Below are 21098 nucleotides of genomic sequence, written 5' to 3' on the forward strand. Positions count from 1 at the left end.
CCTCTTGGGGTGGAGCTCATAGCTGTGCCCACATAACAAAACACAACACCCACTTGTGTTTTCACTTGCTTACACAGTTCAGGCCTGCCTGCTGTCCAGGACCGGAAATGCAACCCCTTCACTGCCTGAGCCAAGGACTCACACACCACACACTGCTGTTCTGCCTGGAAAACTCACCTAAAATAAAAGCGAATTAGCATGGAGCATGGATTATCTGGTGTCTGTTAGCAAACAAAAAGATGCAAATCTGCTGTCACGGGAAAGACATAAAAGCTCACATGAGCACTTTTTTTTCCCCTATAGCAGCAATCTGAATTGCTGACAAGCTTCAGAGCAAATAGAAGGACTAATCCTGTGTGCTTCTGTTCCACCCCACCAAGCTCAACCTTTAGCCTAGAGTTTGCAAACCAAAACAAGCTACTTGTTAAGAACACTGATGACACATTTGGAAGCGTTCTGTCTGCTACAGCAGCTCCCTGGCCTCTATCAGCCTCTATCAAATTCTAGGCTGGGCAAAACTTAGCAGAGTCATACTCCCAAAATTAGACCTGTAGTTAACCTAAACCTCAAATCTGAAGTTCAACTTCTCTGCTGTACCCTGTAACACCTTACACACGCACAATAAAACCAGTAGGTGTGTATGTCTGTACACACATTCACCTATGGGCTTATTAGTGAAAAAAAACCAGATCCATAGGTTGTATTCAACTGAGGTCTAAGTTAGTGCCTACCAATAAATTTGCTGTCTTCTGAAATTGAGATCACGGGTATCTGTCAAGCACAGTGAAATCCTTAAGTCTGTGATACACAGTCTGGGATGCTGGTTTTTTCTGGCTTTTTGTTTTTTAAAAAACAACTTCTATGTAACACAAGAAGCTCATAATTTTCCTCAAAGTCCAAAGAATTTTGCTAGTGAAGAGGTACAAAAAAAGTGAATTTTATTACATATAGTTTAACTTCATACACCACTTACTTAAATGCAAAATCCCCTCTTTCAGAACAGCAGATTGCTTCCCCTCCACAGGAACCCTGTAATCTGAAGTCACCAAAGGGAACTTTTTCCATTACAAATACTGCTTCAACAGATTACACAAAGTACACATTATAAATTGTATTAAGGTAAACCCAAATACAGGGATTTCCTTCCAAGTAGATTTACTAGTTACCCTTTTCTTCGGAGCTACTGGCACAGGCTTTGAGGTTATATTATTTTTGCATACTTTTCTAAGCACTGAATACGCCTGGTTAATTACATGCAGCAAATGGCAAATTCATTCATAACCATGCAAATGCAGTAAGAGATACCCGTGCCATTTGCTTCTCTATAATCCCAAGGAGTTAATGATTTGAGTAACATCATTCAGTGGCTCAGTTTAGACTATTCTCCAACCCCAAAGAGTAAATTGAAAATATGAGCAGGTGGTGCTAGAATGGAGATCTCCTAGGCTAGGAAGCAAAGTCCGCAGCACCGGCTGGTGTCTTTTGCACACCACAATGTTTCCTCTCGCCCTCTGAAATCTGGAGCTAGTTCCGCCGTCCAGGTTTGCTAAACACAAGTGAATACTGTGCTTGACACTTTTACAATAGTTCACTCTTGGCCACTTTTTCACTGTGGTCTTTCACGTCTTCTGGTACAAGAGACCAGGTAACATTTGCTTTTTAGACGCACAGTTATGACATCCTGTTAAAACTGAAAGAAAACCCTACCAGCACCCATAACTTACAGCCTCATTTCAGTTCTTAAAGGCTCCACATTTACTGGCTTTAGCAATGAATTCCTTCAGCAGGGGACCATCCATTTGCCAAAATGCTGTAGTCTGTGTCACTTCAGTCAAATGATTGACACAAAACTTAAAGCAGAATTCCTCTAAGTCCTAAGCAGAAGAAAAAAAAAAAAAAAAAGTTAGTACCTTCGCTTCCATCACAGAAAATTACTCGGGCACAAATGCCTGTATATGCTTTATTTTTGCAGAGTATTAGCCAAACACATTAACCCAGTGGCTCTCACTGTTTTCCCCCCACACAGTCACTGTGTAAGTGAAAGAAAATAATAATTTAACCCATATAACACGGTTACAAGGGGGAAAGTAACCATAATTTGTCCTAACCGTGTAGTTGGAGTCACAAAACTCAGCTGTCCTGAGCAATACATTATTTTTAAAATTTTTCCCACTTGAAGAGTTTCATCTGCATTCATTGACATCTATTAGAACCCAACACAAATAGGAGATCTTGAGGTAATCGTATATAACCAAGACTGTGGATTAAGAAAATTCAGCTCTCTGGTTCAATAATATAGACTCAAATCTATCCGCAAGGTTGCTTGGCTTCCTGCTTCGTTAAGGGCTTCACTAAAGCCTTGAAGTTGCACATCACCAGGCTCCATGGGAGTGAATACTAGCTCCATAGTTTCAAAGCAAAGTTTAGGCAGGAGGCCTTTCTGTGCATGACGAACAGACAGACTCATGCTAGAAAGCATTTCACACGTCCCAAAAATTACTTTACAGGTGAGAACACACCCTCCCCTAGCTGCTCAGCAGATAGGGCACTGCAGTAAGGCCTAACGAATCTGCAGAGCTATCTAAGCCACGTGAGGTATGAAAGACTGATTAATATTCATGTTTTCACTAAAGGTCAGTACAGAAAGCTAGAGCAACTGTGTGCCAGTGAGAGTTCTTGACACAACAACAATAATATAAAAATATATCCTGGCCTAAAACCAGGCATTCTGAAGCTGCAGATCTTGACTTGTGTGGCATCTGTGCAACGAAAAAAGACAAGCTTATTAGAACTGAACACTGATGGTTTTCTCATTTTTAAGTAACAGAATGAAGTAGCATTTTAAAACAAAATTACATCATACACATTACAATTATTTTACACTGCTTTATTTAAAAAAATCATATTCCAAGTCAATGCAACAAGCATACAATAAACAGAAATACTGTAGTATTAGTCAGTAACTTTGGAAAATTTGAAGTTCTGTATAAAAAAAGGCTGAACTTCACTTGCAATGGATGCACTCTCAGCAAACAGTATTTCATACAGACTTATGTGGATAAAGGCACAAGGTACATCCAGTTATTATTTTAAAAGCTATAAGAAGATGACAGACGACCTAATTCCAGCCACTTCAATTCAGCCAGTCACCAAAAGAAAGTATTGGAGAGTTTCATGTCACAGAGGTATTTTATATGTTAGTGAAGCAGCTTCTTTTAAATTGCTGTCTTCCAGACACACAGTCCCTTGAATGAACTACATCACCGAGCAATTCCAAGCCCCCATCTAGTAATACTGCATGTCAAAAACACTTCTTACTAAAAAACAGCTCCTCAGTGTCACCCTTTCCTCCTTCATGTAGCATTTAAGCCTATGGTTCCAACTTTATCGAGCTGTGAGGCACAGCATAGTAACTGGATCACCGAATCGCAGAACTGTTTTGGTTGGAAGAGCCCAAACATTACTTCCACCCTTTACACACAAAATCAATCACACACTGAAGACCCATCCTGCAAACAATCTTTTAAGGCTAAAATATGGAAATCTTCCTATTTTCTATGATCTCCCACCAAAGAAATCATTATTCACAGTGGAGCTGAAGCCGCAATTCACATGCTAACAGCCCTTTGGGTAAGGTCTACCAAACAAGCAACACGCTACCAGGCTCTGAAGTACATTAGGGCACCTGCACGCTGATTGCTGGATATTAAGTACAAGAAAGAGCAATGAGTTTATTTACTGAGTACCAAAACTGCTCTATAAGCACAATCAGCAAGTTAAAAACCAACCAATCGCAAAGTTGCAAACGTGATGCACAGATACTCTGCTGAACACAAACAGCCAAAGCAAGCCCAGAACACTTCCTGATTAGTTCACGAAGCACCATGTTAGTGATCTAGCAATAAGTCAGACATTATGCAGTAGGGAAGTTTCACTAGTGTATTTGACTGTACCTAAACTAAACAAAAAAAAAAAAGCCAAAAAAATTCCCCACCCTGCCAATCAAAGCACCCCCAAATACACTCAATCCCCTAACCGACCACCCTATGGTATCACGCACAACACACAACCTTACAAATAAGTAACTTAAGGCTTACAAGACTGCTTTTCATAATGCTACGGGGTTTGCCTTGTATTTAAACCCTTCCCTTGTTTCAGGGGTTCTTTTTCATCCTCAGAAATTTTTTGTTACAGTTTTCTTCCCCACCCCCCGCCCCTGAAATAGTAATTCCTGAAGCTTGGCACAGCATCATAACCTTTTACCACAAAATACTGAGACTGGGACAAAGGTATCTGTGTACTCGTCTACCTTCCCAGGTTTGGAGGGGTGGGTGTGTGCAGTAAAGAGGTATCTCTCATGGTAAATGCAGTTTTTTTAAGTCCTACATTCTCAAATTCTGAAAATGGCAGATAAAATACTATTATCAGATAGTAAGTGAAAGAGAGCTTTTATGAAAACATGGCTGGCTGCTTTTCTCCACAGATTAGGTCAGAAAGCAGTCACCTATTTAAGAGATTGAAGTTTAGAAGTTTACCTCTGCATCGTATCTGACAGCAGCAGAGAGCAATGAAAAAGCATTTTCCACAGTAATTCCTCTCTTGATAATGTGTTGACACAGTTTTTTCAGCCTATTTTCACAGTATGAAGTAGCCAAATCCAAAAGCCCTGCAATTCAGATACCATCACGTTAGTCAGTTGTAATGACCTCTGCTCTTCCAACAGCAGTTCATGCTTCCAGGGTACAGACTGCCTCTGTATTCTGTATGTAGTGTTCTACACGTCTGTAACATGCTTTTTGCAAGTAGGTCACTATTCAGAGAAATGCATTTTACCATTACACAGGAAGAAAGGCCTTTTATTAACTCATGCCACAATCCTGTTCATCTCTGTAAATACACGAGCTGTTCCGCTGATTTGCATACCTAACTGCTTGCGAGAGTGGAACTGTCACAAACAGGCACCACAACAGGAGCAGAAAGCTGCCATTATAACAATCCATGCTTGAGTTGCAGCTTGCTCTTTGCTCTGCTGTCCAAGTTTCCCCTATTAGATCTACTAAGATTCTTTGGTACTATTCCTAAACAATAATTGACTCAATTTAGTAAAATATGCTAGTATTCTAACCCAGAGAAATAGTTTATTTCCCAGCCTTCTCTGTTCATAGTTTATTTCTAAATATGCATCACTTTTGTTGTGGTCGATTTGCTACAGCAGTATTTAAAAGACAGCTTAACTAATCCCCAGTAAAATAAAATGCATTACAGCCTAGACTGGAAGCACATATTAATACATTTATTCTGTATTCCCGTCTGTTTTTCTGGATGTTGCTTTTCGACATAATTGGAGCATAAGCAATACCTATTGCATCTTCAGGCGGAAGATCAACACTGTCTGTATACAAGTACTCAAGAAAGGCACGATACACAGGGTAAGAAAACTGGTCTACTTCTATCACTTCCTTCATATCCTCATTCCAGTATGACTGGAACATGGTTCTGAAGTGTTCACACCTAAGAGACAAAGACATCATCTGGAACACTATTATATGAACACATAAATGTTATATCACAGTCCCCCTGAAATATGTATTTGGGGCACTCTGCAATATTCACAAGTATTTAACCATGCCCCGTCACAGCCAGTTGCCCACATTTTGGTTCCTAATACTGTGGGCATTGTTACGGATCAAGATAAAATTCTTAACTGATCTGTGCTACAGAAGTGTCTGTGTATACATTTCCAATCAGACCAACATACAGAAGTTATCTTGGGAACAACAAATAGGTTTAGTGAAAATTTAACACGGACCATTTTAATACACAGTTTTGATGCAATTCTTTTTACATTCGTTTCACGTAAAGAGATTATGGACACATTGCATGTTCAGGGGTCCCTCCTTAACCCTTACTTTTTTTCCTCCCTCAGATGCGATACCAAAAGGTTATTCTGTATAAACAAGAAGCTGTGAAACATGACCACTACCTGATTTTCAGAACAGCTTTGTGGACATGAATGTACTTCCCATCCACACGGAACTTTAGGTCTGAGGTTTCTGGGCTGTCAAACTCCTTCTTCAGAGACTCTGCTACTGTTAAGAAGTCTTCATGCTCTACAATTTTAAAACAAACAAACAAAAAAACCCATGTTAAGCATCCTGAAGGGATGACGCACATCACTAACTAAAGCTAGCAGCTCAACTAAGAGCATGCCAAGGAAAATAGGTCAGTATCACGGCTCCATCGGCTTAAGCAGTGAAATGGGAAGAATTAATTAATCCAATTCCATTTCCTCTTGGCAAGGACTGCTTCACAGCAGCTACAGGAGCAGTGCCTGCAGTTCCCACTCCGGCTCACTGCACAGAGGTAGCACAGCACCAGGGAAGGTACCTGGAGAAATTCCTTCTCATTCTCTGCCTGGGTACCACCCATAAAGTTGTCAGCCTTCTTGCAGCTCAGTGCTAGTGCTGTGTCAGCTCATCTCTGCAACCTGCAAACTAGTCTCTGCAGCTAACCTGTAGACTGCTGGTGACGGAAGCCTACAGCATCACACACAAGTCACTTGAGACTAGTATACAGTTCTTCAGCTGCACTGACACGGTGTGATCTGAGCCCAAAGAATATGAAGACATATCACCAGTTGCCACTTTTTTGTGCTGGCAGATTGGATATAGCCTGCAGGTTGCCTGTTAAGGTCTTTGCCAGGGCTCGCTTACGTGAACTATCACTGACACCATTATACTAATTTTATTAGTCAGTTATGACAACACAAAATCCAACAGCAGTGCTACTGAAGAGAGACAGTAGATACTGTGTTCTTGGTACAACCAAGGGACAGGACTTCAGCAATTTTGGAAGCGGATTAAATCTGAGATACCACAGCTCTCTGACAGTTTGTAATACTAAGGCCTATGGCACTGGTCCTGCAGAAGTCTCATTTTCTGTGTCTCCAGAAATCACACAAGAGTTGCAGCACAAGCTGGCTAAGGCCTGTGGTAAAGCAAACACTCTGAAGTTCTAGAAAACCTAATTTAACCTGTTATTTGAAGCTTCTGCTGATGCATCTTAGAAGTGGATTTCAAAACACGTGGTTTCTAAGAAGCAAAGTATGGAAAAGAAAAATAGGTGTATTTCCACTATAATAGGATGTGGTCTGTCTTCTGTGTCCCACAGGACTGCGTATTGTTAATCCACAAATTACTCTTCACTATTAGGGACAGCTAAATTAGTTGGTATTCCAAAAAAATCCACTGTTATAACAAACTGCTGTAACAGAGAAGTCATGTTTATGCCACAAGAGACCACACTCCTCTGATTTACATGGATCATACACAGAAACTGCATCTCCTCAGGGCTAACTGAACCATGCTCCAATCCCCCTCCACTTGCTCATGTGATTTTTTTTCTAGGTCATGAGCTTAGCTTAAGCCATCTAGTAGATCAACTTTCACTTCAAATACCTCAAGTGCATTCCTCAAAAAAAGGCTGCAGATTTGTACTTCATCACGGCCAACCCTGAGAGACTGACATTTTTTTTTGGCGAAGTCATCATAACTGGAAGCAGAACAATAACCTTTATGCAGAGTTAGCTCTCACTACGGGGAAAAAAAAGATGGGTTTTAAGCTATATAAATAAAAAAATGTGAGGAAAGAAAGAATGCATATGGAAAATGGGGATTAAGAATGCCCCCAGAATTAATGCTTTTGATTTAAATATTCAGTAACTAGGCTTATCAGAATAAGAGGGGAAGCACTCCCAAAGGCTCAGAGGAATTAAAATACAGGTACAAAATTTAAACACCTTGCTATACTCAGTCTGAGAATACTTGATAAAAATTAAGAACTTGAAAGGTACTGAAATTGTGGAGATGTCATTTAAACAGCCTTCACTATTAGCAAAAGGCAACAGACCTGGACAACCATTATGCCTCTGCAGAGGGCAAGACTAATACATACTGCAGAGGATTAAGGGAGTGGAGAAAGTGAGAAGTGGGATAAAACAAGACTTGGATTTACCCAGAAGCAGATCACTCCGAGCTAATCTCTCTCTTTACTAAAACTATTCAGTTTTCGTCTATAGACGAGATGCTGTTTCTGGACCTCTATAAATGTGGTAACATGAAGTTAAGATGGAGAAGCTGTGTTAGGACAAGCCACATGCAGAGATAAAGTCTGAGTCTGGAGAAATGTTACTTAGGATGTGATACCTCCACAAAACCAATGTTGAACAGGGATTACAAAATTAGGATCTGTTGTCAATATGAAAACAGATTAGATCTCCTAAATCAAGCTGAAGTGGCAGATCTAAGATGAGAAGACCTTAAAGTTTTCAAGGAAGCGCAAGCTAAGAACTTTAATGCATATTTGGGGTCAGATAAGAACTAGCAGCATGTGAATCAAAGATATCAAGAAGAAAATCTTGGTGTTAATTGTTGATCACAAAGACTGCATTTGAAGAGTAATCCAAGGCAGTATAAGAAGAGAGACCCAACAGAAAAAACAATTATATTAGGGTCACATTTTACAAGCCTGCCTGTCTTTGGGGGAAGCTTAAGTAAACAGAGTTGAGAGAAATCATCTCACAAAATGAAAACTCGGAATTCTGTTATTTTACTTTCCTAACATGACACACAGGAGAGAAATTCACTCCTTCACATTCATATTGGAGAGTAAATACTATGGAAATAAAGCTAGAGACAACACTTATAATTAATTCAAAGCTGTCAGATACCAAGTAACAAGTGTCACGAGCAGTCTTCCAAGTAGCAATAGTTTTAAGAGGGAAAAAAAGTTATGTTTAATGATCCAGGAGTTCTTCCCAGTCCTGCACTGGAGCTCAAAACAATGCGAATGTAGGAAACACACGATATTCACTGTGCAATGATAAAATCATTTTCTCTTCAGATGTATACTGGCAAACAAACAATGTTGTTAACCCTATTCTGGATCCTTAGCTGATGAAGTAGACTGCTTTCTTCAGAAGAAAGCCAAAAAAGCTAGTTTTAAGTGCTGGTTCTCCTTATAGCAGGAGCCATCCTGCCACAGAATAGGTATCCCGTACTAATCACTACAAATGTACACAGAGATCATAGCACAGGCTGTCGTATCAGCTTGTTCTCACCTACTGATAGAAGACGCCACATAACAGCAGGGGTAGCAAAGCAAGCAAACACGTCGTCAGTGCAGGCAAAGTGAGTGAGGTGGGGAAAGATCACCGACTGCCCACGGCATTGGCCCCACATGTACACCTGGCCACTCTGGGTCTTGGCAGCCGACGTGTGAGCAGAGTGGCAGGCTGCAATCTCCACCACCCTGCAAACAGAAGAAACCTTGTAAGATACTTACAGATACAGAATCAAGTGACTTTCCAAATGCCTCACCAAAGTAACAGCCAACCAAACTATGCATCCACACTCCTGTACTTCTTTCTTTGTCCTACATGAATATGATGCTGTTTGAACAGATGTAATGACATGTTCAGATTGCTTGTAGATTTTATTGTAATCAGATATTGCTTTAATGATGTCATTCTCATCAGCTGACATTCCTCCTTTTATTCCATACCCGTGGGAAAGGGATGAATAAAACCAAAGTGGTTTTTTTTTCCCCTTTAAAATCAATGTGTGTCAGACACTTATTCTCAAGAAAAAATGCTTATGGAGCTTACGAAACATCCAGTTAGGGAACAAGCAGGGAAGTTATACTCCCAGGATTTTTGCAGAGCATTTTCCAGAACTTCTTTCAAACAGAAGTTGTGAGCATTCTCTCACTCTGAGATTAAGTTCCTACATATTTTTTAATAAACCTTTTATTAAGAAACCCTTCTACCCCCTTTTTAACTGTTTTTCATATTTAGACAGAGATCTGACCTACTGCCTGTATTTCTGACTTCTCATTTTGCTGTTTCCTTTCCTCAGTACTGAAATTCAGCATGGAACATGGACAGTGTTTCACTTGAGGAGAGGTGAATACACGCACTTAACTCCACATTCTTGCAGAGCTATGGGGTTTTTTTAAATAAAGTCTAAATATTTTCACCCACCTCACATAGTTCCTTAAAATATTTGAGCTGCTGATGCATGCTCATCTATTCTGTTCTCCCATTGCTCAGGCAATCCCTATCTTGCTATTTGAAACATTACAAAAACTGAGAAGAATCACATTTTCATTGAAAGGACTGCAAGGATGTTTTCAGTGTCTCTGTTCGTAAGATAAGCAAAAAACAGAGGAAATTCCAGTGTTACTTCAAAATAAAAGCTAGGCTTTCCTGTTTTGTCTCCATACTAAAAAAGCATCAGAGGATTTAATCCCAAAACGATCTGCCAGAAACAGATCAACTGGGACAAATAGATGTCTTTCCAACCAGTCTAAGAATATACACGTTTGTTCTTTTACAGAACAATATCCATGAAGAGTTAGCTTTTCAAGCAAAAAGCTTTTTAGCACAAAGCCCGCATTTTAAGCGTAAAAAATATTTCAAGATAAAACAGAGGAAGAATCTACAATCACTTTCGGTATATTTATCAGTAATTTTTGGCAGATAAGACTAATGAGTTGTGTTACAGCATTGTAACACAATGGCAACCTCTAGGCAACACTGAGATCTTTCGACATCTCTACAAGAGACATTATCAAATATTTTAGGGACAACTTCCTTTCCATCACGGCTACCCACCTAAATGACTTTCTTCCCAAAACTTTCTTTCCTTAGTAGAACAGATTCTTATTTCCAGAGTAACCATACTGTACTTAAGAAGTACAGTAGAACGTGTACTATAACACATGCATAGTACACATACAGTATACTCACAGTACACATAAGAGGATACACTTAACATCAAAATTCAGAGAGCTGACCTTCACAGCTGTTCCTCCAACCTAACACAAAACACAAGTCTAAAAGTTCCTTACAAGCTCTATGTGCAATATTCTTCAAGACAGCATCAAATGCCACCTCCTAAGGAACTGTCATCAGCACTACATATAAATGGCAGAAGATTTACATAAATGAAAAGACCATGAGAAGCAACAGTAATATGCTTCATGGGAAATGACAGCTCACCCACTTAGAGCACTGTTTCCAAGAGAGTCAAGTCAAGCAAGATGAGTGAGCTCAAGTGACTTCTCTCCCACTTAGATTCAAAGCAGAAGTTCTATGATATTTTCTCCCTCCTTTAATCATTGAACAAATGCCAGTTTTATTATAAACCCATGCTTGAGTTCACACACAGTTCTGAATGCAACAGTTCCCCTTAGTTCACTCAAGGAATAAACCGCTACAAAAACAAAGTGTTTCTATTTGCAAACGTACATGTTTCTCTTCTAGTGCTTTTTAAAAGAATATCTCATCTCCCTTCACAGAAAGCCAGCCTCACCTCGGTGGTTTCTATATTGATAGTTTCTTTCTTCCTTCCCCTACCCATTTTTACGGTTTCAAATAATCTCAGTACTGTGCAGCTTTTAATTTAATGTTAAATGTGAGAAACAGGAAAACACAGGAATAACTTCCCAGAAAGACAGTTCAGAAATGCGGGAGAAAAAAAACAAACCACAAGCGTTTTCTAGTTAAGAGATTACAAATTAAGAGATTTACAGGTTAAGGGTTTTATAGACTAAGAGGTTCCCAATCTGAGATACATTAATCTATAGGTATACACGTGGGCCCAGAGAATGGGTCAAGTTTGTAGGTGAACAGCAGGAGAGCCTTCCTAAATATGACAACAAGGGTGCTGAAAGAGGGTGGACAAGGATTAGGGTTATTCTTTTATGAAACTAAGAACCTACAAACTACTAACCAGTACCACTGATAGAAGTGGTATTATGTGCCCTTAGCTCTACTAACCTTGCAAATCGAGTTGTTTTATGTGGTTGACTACTGTCAACCTTTCAGAAAATTGATTTTTCCTCCCATGTCACTTCTAACAAAGGTGGTGCTTCCTTTCCCCTGTACCCCAGTCCCACCCACACACCCACTTTTTTTTTTCTAATGTAGCCTCAATACAGCTTAACAGCTTGGATTATCGACTACACAGCTCCGAATTTACAACCAAAGGAACCGTATTTAGAATAGTTTAACAGTTGGTCACTCATTATCTTTCAGTATCAGGTAAATATGAAGTATGTTTATTTTCAATAATCATTACAGATAGCAAAAAGCACTCAGTAAGTTACCAGCTTTTCCTATGCTTTTAACACAAGCAATAGAAAAACAATCCACTAAGCCCTACACATGCACACTTCCAGTGCTAGAGACTGCATAACACATGCTCAGACTTATCAATACAGACACAGCTTCAGTAAGATTACCTTTCTTTTTCCATCATGATCTGCACCGGGCTTAACTGATTACTTTTATTGCCAGTTCCCAGCTGCCCATAAGTGTTAGCTCCCCAGGCATAGAGCAAACCCTCATCTGTTAGTGCTAGCGTGTGCGCATAGCCACAGGCAATCTGTAAGTAAAGGTATAAGCATTACTACTAAACAAAACAGAGACAAGAAACTAAATTGTCACACACGTTACCTTAGTTTAGCTGACGTTAAATACCTGAGGCGTTCTTCATTTTAGCACTACAATGTGTTATTCCTCAGTACTTAAAGCCAACACAAAATATATTAACTGTAGGTACTGGAAAACTCCCAATTTCGTTAATTTAGTATTCATGGGTTACACCTAAATTTACTGCACTCTTGCAAAGTCTCCCTAGCCTTTTCTTGCTTTCAGCTGCAGACTTCACACAAAAAACAGTAAACTTCATCATCACGTCTTGCAACTCTGAAATACTTTCAGAATTTGATATTTTGAATACTATACAAATTATGACAATTGCAGTTCAACAGCCAACAATTGTTCAACCCAAGTTATCACACAAAACCCCATAGAACCTTATTAAAAACCCAGGAAATACCAAATTTTAGTTTTACTCTTCGGTTATCAAACACCAACCAACCAAATCCACACTCAGGACGCATCTTCCCTCTCCCCTCACTTCTGAACGGCTAATTAGAATATTGATCTAATCTAATTAATCTAATTTGAATGTCTTGCTCTCCTTCATTTCTTGTCTTTGCCTAGTGGAGCTCATTCATTCAGCTTTGTAACAAAAAAGCAATCTCTACCCAAAGCATAATTTACTTACAGTTACACTAGCTAACTTTAAAGCATTCAGAACGTTTATAAAAACAAGTACTTCACAGCTTTCCTGCACTTTTATAAGCCTAATTATAGAAGCTAAAAAAAAAAAAAAACCAAAAAAATCAGTATTTGAACTGTGAAATCTAGAAGCAGGTATAAGATTCCAAAGGCACGGTTTTTGCAGATGCTCGCAATATGAATGCATTTTCATTTTCACATTAGACATACCTGGAGTATACACACACCATGTAACGCTGCCACTCTGCATGGCGTTAGTTGATTGCCATTGTTCCCAAGACCTAGCTGACCATTACCATTGTATCCCCAGCCATAAACCTGATCGCAAAAGGAAAACAAAATTAAGCCAATCCTCTGGAGAAGTAGAGAACATTTAAGACTTCTTATGAAGCACAAGTCAAAAAAGTACATCTTGCTAAAAACTGTGTACTATTTCAAGAGCAATATAGAGAAGGCTGAAAGATATAAAATATACTGCAACGACTGACTGATTTCAACTTTTCAATCCTGCACTTACCTTTTAAAGAAACTTTCTTAAATGTATGTCTTTGAAGTACTAGGAATTCTGAGATAAACTTAGAATACACCAAAATCTCTCACATAGTGTTGACATTCTTACAACTTTTTGTTTTTTTAAAGAAAACAAGAAATTAGTTATTCTGATCAGATGATTAGCCATTGGATTAGTTTAAACTGAAGTTCCCAGTTTAGGTCTAATTTTTCCTTTATTTTTATTATGGTGGACACATCAAGACACAAGTACATACAATGAAAGCTCATCTTGGCCTCTGGAACTTTTACAATCCCTCTTGTCACAGAGGGACACTATGCTCTGAGTTTGATGAAATGTAGTAGAACTGAGGTTACAGTTCATACCTAGAAGCAAGAGAGCACCATAAACTTGTGTGAAACTCAACAGCTGCACAATACTAGGGCAATGTTCAAAAGCTTGGTTTGGTTTTCTTCCTGACAATTAAGCAATGTGTTTAAGGACCGGGGTCAGTCAGCGTATGCTGGCAGGAAGATTAACTCTGTAATGGTGCTCACTTTCAAAATATATAATTAAGACATATGTTAAACAGTCTACTGAAATATTAAGACAGAAATACTTAACACAACTGTTCAGATTCTTGCAGTTGCAGACTCAGTAAGAATTATGTTCCAATACAGTCTTCGCCATAAGAAGGAATGCTTAGTATAAACAGAGCATCTCCAGTTAATTGCAGAGTTTTCCTCAAACTGGCTTCAGACGTTATCAATGTAAGTAAGCCTAATATAAGTCTACCAATACAAGCTTGTAACTTGAGCACCAGCATGTCCCCACGTTCAGACATTAACCTCGTAAGTTCAGGTAACAAAGAGAGAACATGAGAATGCAGCAATGCTTACCTCACCATTGTTTATTACAGCCATGGAGGAGGTCTGACCACAAGCAATGCCAACTACCATTTTACCCTGTAAACAGTTCGAAACTCTACGAGGAGTTGGCTGGTTTGCTGTAGATCCAGATCCAACTTGACCACAGTTATTATAGCCCCAAGCATACAGCTGTCAATAAAAACAAACAAAACACTGCAGTTCAAGCCTTAATAATAGAAATGCTAGAAATAAATTATAATCTTACTATAGTCAGCATCAGACTGGGTAAACTATCGCATTTAAGAGGTAAAATGCTTAAAATTAATTTTCAACAGTTGAAAATAGGAAACAGAAAAAGGACTGATCTTGGAAATATAAGAATAGCACTTTTTTCAGCTTCTTGCTACAGAATCGGAGCATTTGACTACATCAGGAAACAAAAGGACAGAAGGAACATATTTTCATATTAAATATAAATCAGACTATAAGACAAAGAGCATAGTGAGTGGAATGTCTTTATTCTTTCATGATGTTGAAAAAAGGAATGAAAGCCACAAGGTCATTTGTTCCCCAAACAAGCAGAACTCCCCAATTTACAGCTATTGTGTTTTCTTCATAGAACTCTAAATCAGGTTATTGGAAAGAAGCTGGTGCAAGGTCCAGAGAACAAGTCTTATGAGGAGCAGCTGAGGGAACTGGGGTTATTTACCCTGGGGAAAAGGAGGCTGAGGGGAGACCTCATCACTCTCCACAGCTACCTGAAAGGAGGGTGTAGCGAGATGAGGGTCCATCTGTTCTCCCAAGTAACAAGCAAAAAGATGAGAGGAAATGAACTCAAGTTGCATCAGAGGCGGTTTAGACCAGACATTAGGAAAATTTTCTTCACCAAAAGGGTTACAAAGCATTGAAACAGTCTGCCCAGGGAAGCAGTGGAGTCGCCATCCCTGGAGGTATTTAAAAGACATGTAGACATGGCACTGAGTGACATGGTTTAGTGGTGACTTGCCAGTGCCAGATTAATGACTAGAGTCGATGTAAAGATCTTTTCCAACCTAAACGATTCTGATTCTATGGTTTCCTCTCCCAGAGAAGCACAAATGTCTGCAGTCCTTTAAGTCTATCAAGGTATGGCTTTTTTTTTAATTTGCACTGTGTTAAATGGCACTGAACCAACTGTACAAATCAATTATGCCAAGTATTTCTACGAACACTTCCAGTTTCGAGACCTCTCTTGAAACTCCAGATATATCAAGAGGTTTTGCAGCCAAATCTGTCTGTAAATAAACCTCTATTTAACACATTTTGCTGGCTTCAGTAATTGAAAACCCATAACTGATTCTAGTACAGATAAAACCTCAGAGCCCAAACAGACTAAGCTACAGCACGGCTCACTAGGGACAGATTTATAGCACTTTAACTAGCCACAATGGTGAGCAAGCTGCGAAGATCAACTCTATAGCAAATACAAAGAAACTGCTTCACTGAGATTTCAAGTACGTTACATTTATCACAAGAGACAGCATGGCCATCACAGCCCGCTACCACACACCAGCTGGCACCATAGTTTAGCTAATACACGAGCACCCTCCCCTTTCTGCACGCGCACCAAATTTCGTAGTTTAACCAAGTCAAAGATGACAGCACGAGGATCTTTCCTAACCGTAGGCTCAGACACAACACAGACCACTTAAACTAAGGGAATGTCTCTTTCTTATCCTCAAAATATTGATTTGCAACTTTGTGTTACTGTTGCACTATGACTCCATACTGAACTGTAAAACAGACATGCTCAGATTACCAGGATGAAAGAACCGTGTTTTCCATTTTCATTGTTAGGAAGGTTTTAAAATTAGAGTTATTCTTTCGTTGAAGCAGAGCTGAAGTCAGGCTTTCTGACGTGCAGAAACACGCAACTCAGATCAGACAGACACACATTGGTCAAATCTGACTAACTGGAAACTAATTGTACATGTTTCTCATGACACATAGCCTTAAGCCAGGTAAACAACTAGCACAAAGCAGACTTGGATATAAACCAAGGGCTTTTCATTAGCTATACAAAAAGGAGTTCAGGGGTGTGCAGGGCAACAATCTCTCGCCCAACCTCCGCACCAGTGTGGAAATCATGAAGACTACAAGAAACAGACTAAATGCTAACCAGTAAAAAACAACTAAACATACCCCTTAAATAACCAAATTGCAGGAAATAACAATGTTACATTTTGCACCTTACACTCCATTCTTTCACCTCAAATGGCAGGATCTCTGATCTCCTCCTCCCTGTGAAACATACAGCACATGAAAGACACAAGTTTACTAAGCTTTTATTCCCTTGTTTTGTTTCGGGGTTTTTTTGTGGGGCTTGCAGGTGGGGTTTTTTGAGTTGTTTTCATGCTGCTCTGAATATAAGGACATTGTCCTTTGAGGCAGCAGGAGAAAGGGTTATGTTGTAACTACACTGTAAAGAAAGAGAGAACTTCATACTCCAAGGTCACCTACACTATTCACTTCAAGGAGATTAAGAGATTTGAACAGGTTTCAACTTACATCTCCATCAAATGACAGCGCCATGGAATGATGAGAGCCACAAGCTACTTCCACCACTTTCTTTATTAACAGATTTGTACAAACTTGAACAGGACTAATGCCCTGATTGGTTGTGCCATTCCCAAGCTGGCTGTAACCATTATGTCCCCAAGCATATACTTCACCATCTGCAAAAAACATTGTAAGTTTGTGATAAAACCCACCAAAAATTCAAAGGAGACAGACAGAATTCTCAGAAATTAGTGAATGCCAACATGAAAGTGAAAGGATACCAATAAATAGTGAAAGTGTTACAAGAATAATCTGTATACTAAAAAAGTATATAATTTGTATGCAATTATTCTATACATATAAATCACAGTATCATGTCTAGATTTATTGTGGACATACATGAAAGTGCAAAGGTAAGACTGAGTATATTATAAACGATAAGAGTAGAACTCTGGAGTTGCCATGTAATGAAAATGAATATTTACATATTACAGAATACATTTAGTTCCACTTCAGACCAAAGAGAATCCCTTGGTGTATATTACCCAATTAACGAGTTAAAACAATTACACCTTAATCCATTTTTGTTAATCGCAAGTGGAATTTAAATCTGTAACTTATGTTTCTATACTAAATGTTAATTTTCTACCTTCAGTGCAAAGTACAACATGGGGTCCACTTCCATAACTGAGACTGGAAATCTTCTTGCCACATAAGGCTTCTATTTTCTTTGGTACTATTGTGCTCTGGTTATCTCCAGTCCCCAAACAATTACTGCAATTCAGTCCAAAAACAAATACCTGAAAAACAGAGGAAAACATTTCAAGTGATATATGCTCAGGTATGCAAAGATGTGGTAATATCTGCGTCTTCATTCCACGGACTCTAGAGGGCCAGAGACTTCTCTCACGGAAGTTAAGAAGCTCAAGAGTCAGCACAGGGACATTTAACTGATCAGTCTGAATTCTTCAGATCTGTGCAGGCCTGGAAGCTAGGCTTCTCATTTGCAGGAACTGTACTATAAAAAGTAATAAGCTGTGAAAGTAAAAGTCACCACCTTCTCTGAAAAGCAGTTTGTAGAGAGTAGCCACAGCTGTACTGTGGGAGGCTCATCCTAAAGGCAACTTTGACAGGACTTAGGGGGGGAAAGAAAAAAATAAAATCCTGCTCTACCCAATCTTAAAAGAAATCCTCCCATTAAAACATGCCAGAACACCTGGCTTTTTTTGTTTCAGCAGTACAATGGTAATTCACACTGAGTTTCTGAACCATTAAGAAACCACAGATAATCTTCCAATGTACTGTACTCGGCAAGCCACAACCTAATTCTGTATCTGCATACCTGAAGTGCCTGCACTTAATTTCAAGCTACTATCACAACTTCTTTTGAATTCTGACTGTCTTCAAAAGTACATGTAATCCATCTGTCCTTTGCCATTTGCAAATTTTCTAAACACTTCAGCTATATTGTCCCCACGCAAGACTAAAAAAAAAAAAAATGCAAGTTACATCCAACAGGTTTTAAAATGCACAAATCTCACACAATGCTTTTGACAAGCTATTAGTGTACAAGCATTAGGCAGACTCAAATTAATTGTAGAGTATTTATTTATTTATTAGAGCCTTACCTCATCATTGTGCGTTATGTATATAGCTTCATTGGCTGATGTACCAAACACACATGCTTTCCGGATTGATGCTATTTCTTGAGGTGACAGTAAGGTAAATATTGGCCACTTGCCTACATCCACCATGATGCTGCTGTGTGTCATAACATTTCTACAAGTAAGATGACATTGCTGTAATAAAAATAGAAGCTTATTAAAAAGTGTATTTTGCACTTTCATCAACTGGCATTAAGGTAATTTCCTTTAAATAAAAGATGAGTGTTGTGCCTCTGAAATTATAACATTCTCTTCTATCTGAAATATGTAATTCTATTTCCATGTATTAAGGTGAAAAAAAAAGGAAGTCAACAGCAGGACACTGGAAGAACAGACCTTTTCTTAACAGGTTAAGTAAACTGTATTCGGTACAACTCAACATCTGCTGTTCTACAAGCAAACTTCTTAAAAGCTTGTAATCTAGTTAATATCCACTGGTGGCAGAGTAGATTTCTGAGGGAATTTTCGGAAGGAATTTCAGTTGGAATTGCTATTTATAAGATTTTCAGTTGAGAAATTACTTTATAGCTTTACAACTTATAATATGCCATGTAAACAAGCTGTTGATGTGTATGTGAAACCTAACAATAAAAATAAAGCTGGGGCTGTTGAGAACATAACCCACATCTGCCACCTCTCTCATAATCAGAAGCTGTTACTATGGTCAAAAACTATTTGTGAGCGCACAAAAGCATGAGATAAACTCATGAGTTTGTACAATTAAGCATTGAAACACACCAGAGAAAAGATATTAAGGAAAACTGTCAATAATCTGTTACTTAGAAACAAGCTGGACCATATTAAAGGCTGGAAACACAACTAGGTATAGACATCATCTGTCAAAGATCACAGATGTATACAATCCATCCTTCCACAATGCTCTTTCTGCCCAGTTTCCTCAGGACAATTGCACCAGCTCAAGAACAAAGCTGACAGTCAACACAAACATACAGAGCTTATCTAGGCCTTCAATCGCTCACATAAAAATTACAACATCATTCGTACCCTGAAGGGATTCTGCCACTGACAATCTGTGATGCACGCTCAGGGATATCAGCAAGTTTTGTGAAATCTGAAAAGCACTAGGTGGAGAATCCCACAGAATGTCAGTGACATAGATACAAATCACAATAAACCACTGAAAAAAAAAAAAGAATGCTAAGGAATCATTCAGTGGGTAAGAAATGCAATCTATCCTGATGCCATCCTCTCAACAACATTTTGTTCTGCCCTTTTCATTTGTTTACTCCAGCTCTATCTCATCACCCTATTCTTTGGTCTGTTGCTTTCAAGTCAGGATTCTTCTTGATGGTACCTGGGTACCTGATATGGACAACAGTGAGAACAGAACAGAGCCTCTTTCCTTTGCTTCTAATGGTTGGTTCTTAAAACTGTGCTGACAACCACGACATGGCTTCAGAAAGCTAGTCAAGACCTAAAATCCTAGTCAATCCTAAAATGCAGGTTGCTCAGTGCAGATGTTTTTTAGAATTTTTTTTTTAAAGTTGTCATTATTATTTAAAAAAAAGTTTAAGAATCACTGAGGTCACAGTGGAAGTATGTTTACAAAAAAACCCAATGCAAACAAACTCCAGACTCATCTCCTTGCCAAATTTTGTAACCTTGCTCCAACAAGCTCAGCTCTGCAGGCACCTGTCTCACAACATTTCACATTTGACGCAGGTGTTGAAAACACCTGAAGTCTCCAGATGGCACATTCATAACGTATTTGTAAAACAGCTTTTGAAAGTCTACCTGATGCCAAGACCACAGCACATTCTACACAGCTAAAAAGATTTGAATGCATTTAAGCCTTCTTTATTTCTAGTCCAGTTACAAACTCAGGCTAGTTAGCTGCTAAGTTTGTTAACTCACTTTGGCAAATCTTTTAACATATGACACTATCAATTAAAAGGAGACAGTAGTGACTTGTTCTTTTGAACAGACCAAGTAAGTGACCCTTCTGACTTTACCTATTTAATTTGTCTCATATATGATTGGAAACACAAAAACACATCATAAACTGGATATTAAGAAAATATTTTCTTCACTGAAGTTCTTTTTAATACATCCTGTCAATTTAAGACACGAAGACAAAATGATGGAGAATGTCCTAGTATATCAACAAGTTTTAAGCACCTACTCTACTCCAAAGGTGTCATGGTTTATCCCCAGCCAGCAGCTAAGCCTTACACAGCCTCTCGCTCACTCCCCTCCAGTGGGATGGGGAAGAGGAATCAGAAGGGTAAAATCGAGAAAACTCGTGGGTTGAGATAAAGACAGTTTAACAGGTAAAGCAAAAGCCTCACGCACAAGCAAACAAACCATGGAATTCATTCACCATTTCCCATCTGCAGGCAGGTATTCAGCCATCTCCGGGAAGGCAGGGC

General features: G+C 38.9%; 1 protein-coding gene across 1 annotated transcript; it reads right to left on the minus strand.

The window, feature by feature from the left end:
* Window positions 1–1733: 1733 nt before the first annotated feature.
* Window positions 1734–18816, minus strand: RCBTB1 (regulator of chromosome condensation (RCC1) and BTB (POZ) domain containing protein 1). Its single transcript, XM_010135179.1, has 11 exons — window positions 18673–18816; window positions 17694–17844; window positions 17054–17220; window positions 14537–14695; window positions 13358–13465; window positions 12304–12446; window positions 9119–9309; window positions 5984–6110; window positions 5360–5511; window positions 4536–4666; window positions 1734–1874 (listed from the first exon to the last, which is right to left on the minus strand). The coding sequence occupies exons 1-11, from the start codon at window positions 18814–18816 to the stop codon at window positions 1734–1736; spliced, it is 1614 nt and encodes a 537-aa protein (XP_010133481.1).
* Window positions 18817–21098: the final 2282 nt, after the last annotated feature.

This window comes from Buceros rhinoceros, unplaced genomic scaffold, assembly GCF_000710305.1.
Source record: "Buceros rhinoceros silvestris isolate BGI_N320 unplaced genomic scaffold, ASM71030v1 scaffold21234, whole genome shotgun sequence".
NCBI lineage: Eukaryota > Metazoa > Chordata > Aves > Bucerotiformes > Bucerotidae > Buceros > Buceros rhinoceros.

What these genes read in the sequence shown, in the direction of transcription:
- RCBTB1 (XM_010135179.1), bottom strand. Translation starts at nt 18,816, where the DNA reads ATGACACACAGCAGCATCATGGTGGATGTAGGCAAGTGGCCAATATTT. An exon ending in AAAGCTGTTCTGAAAATCAG is followed by an intron (nt 5,512 to 5,983) that starts GTAGTGGTCATG and finishes TTTGTCTCTTAG; the next exon opens with GTGTGAACACTTCAGAACCA. An exon ending in TCCGCCTGAAGATGCAATAG is followed by an intron (nt 4,667 to 5,359) that starts GTATTGCTTATG and finishes TCTGAATTGCAG; the next exon opens with GGCTTTTGGATTTGGCTACT.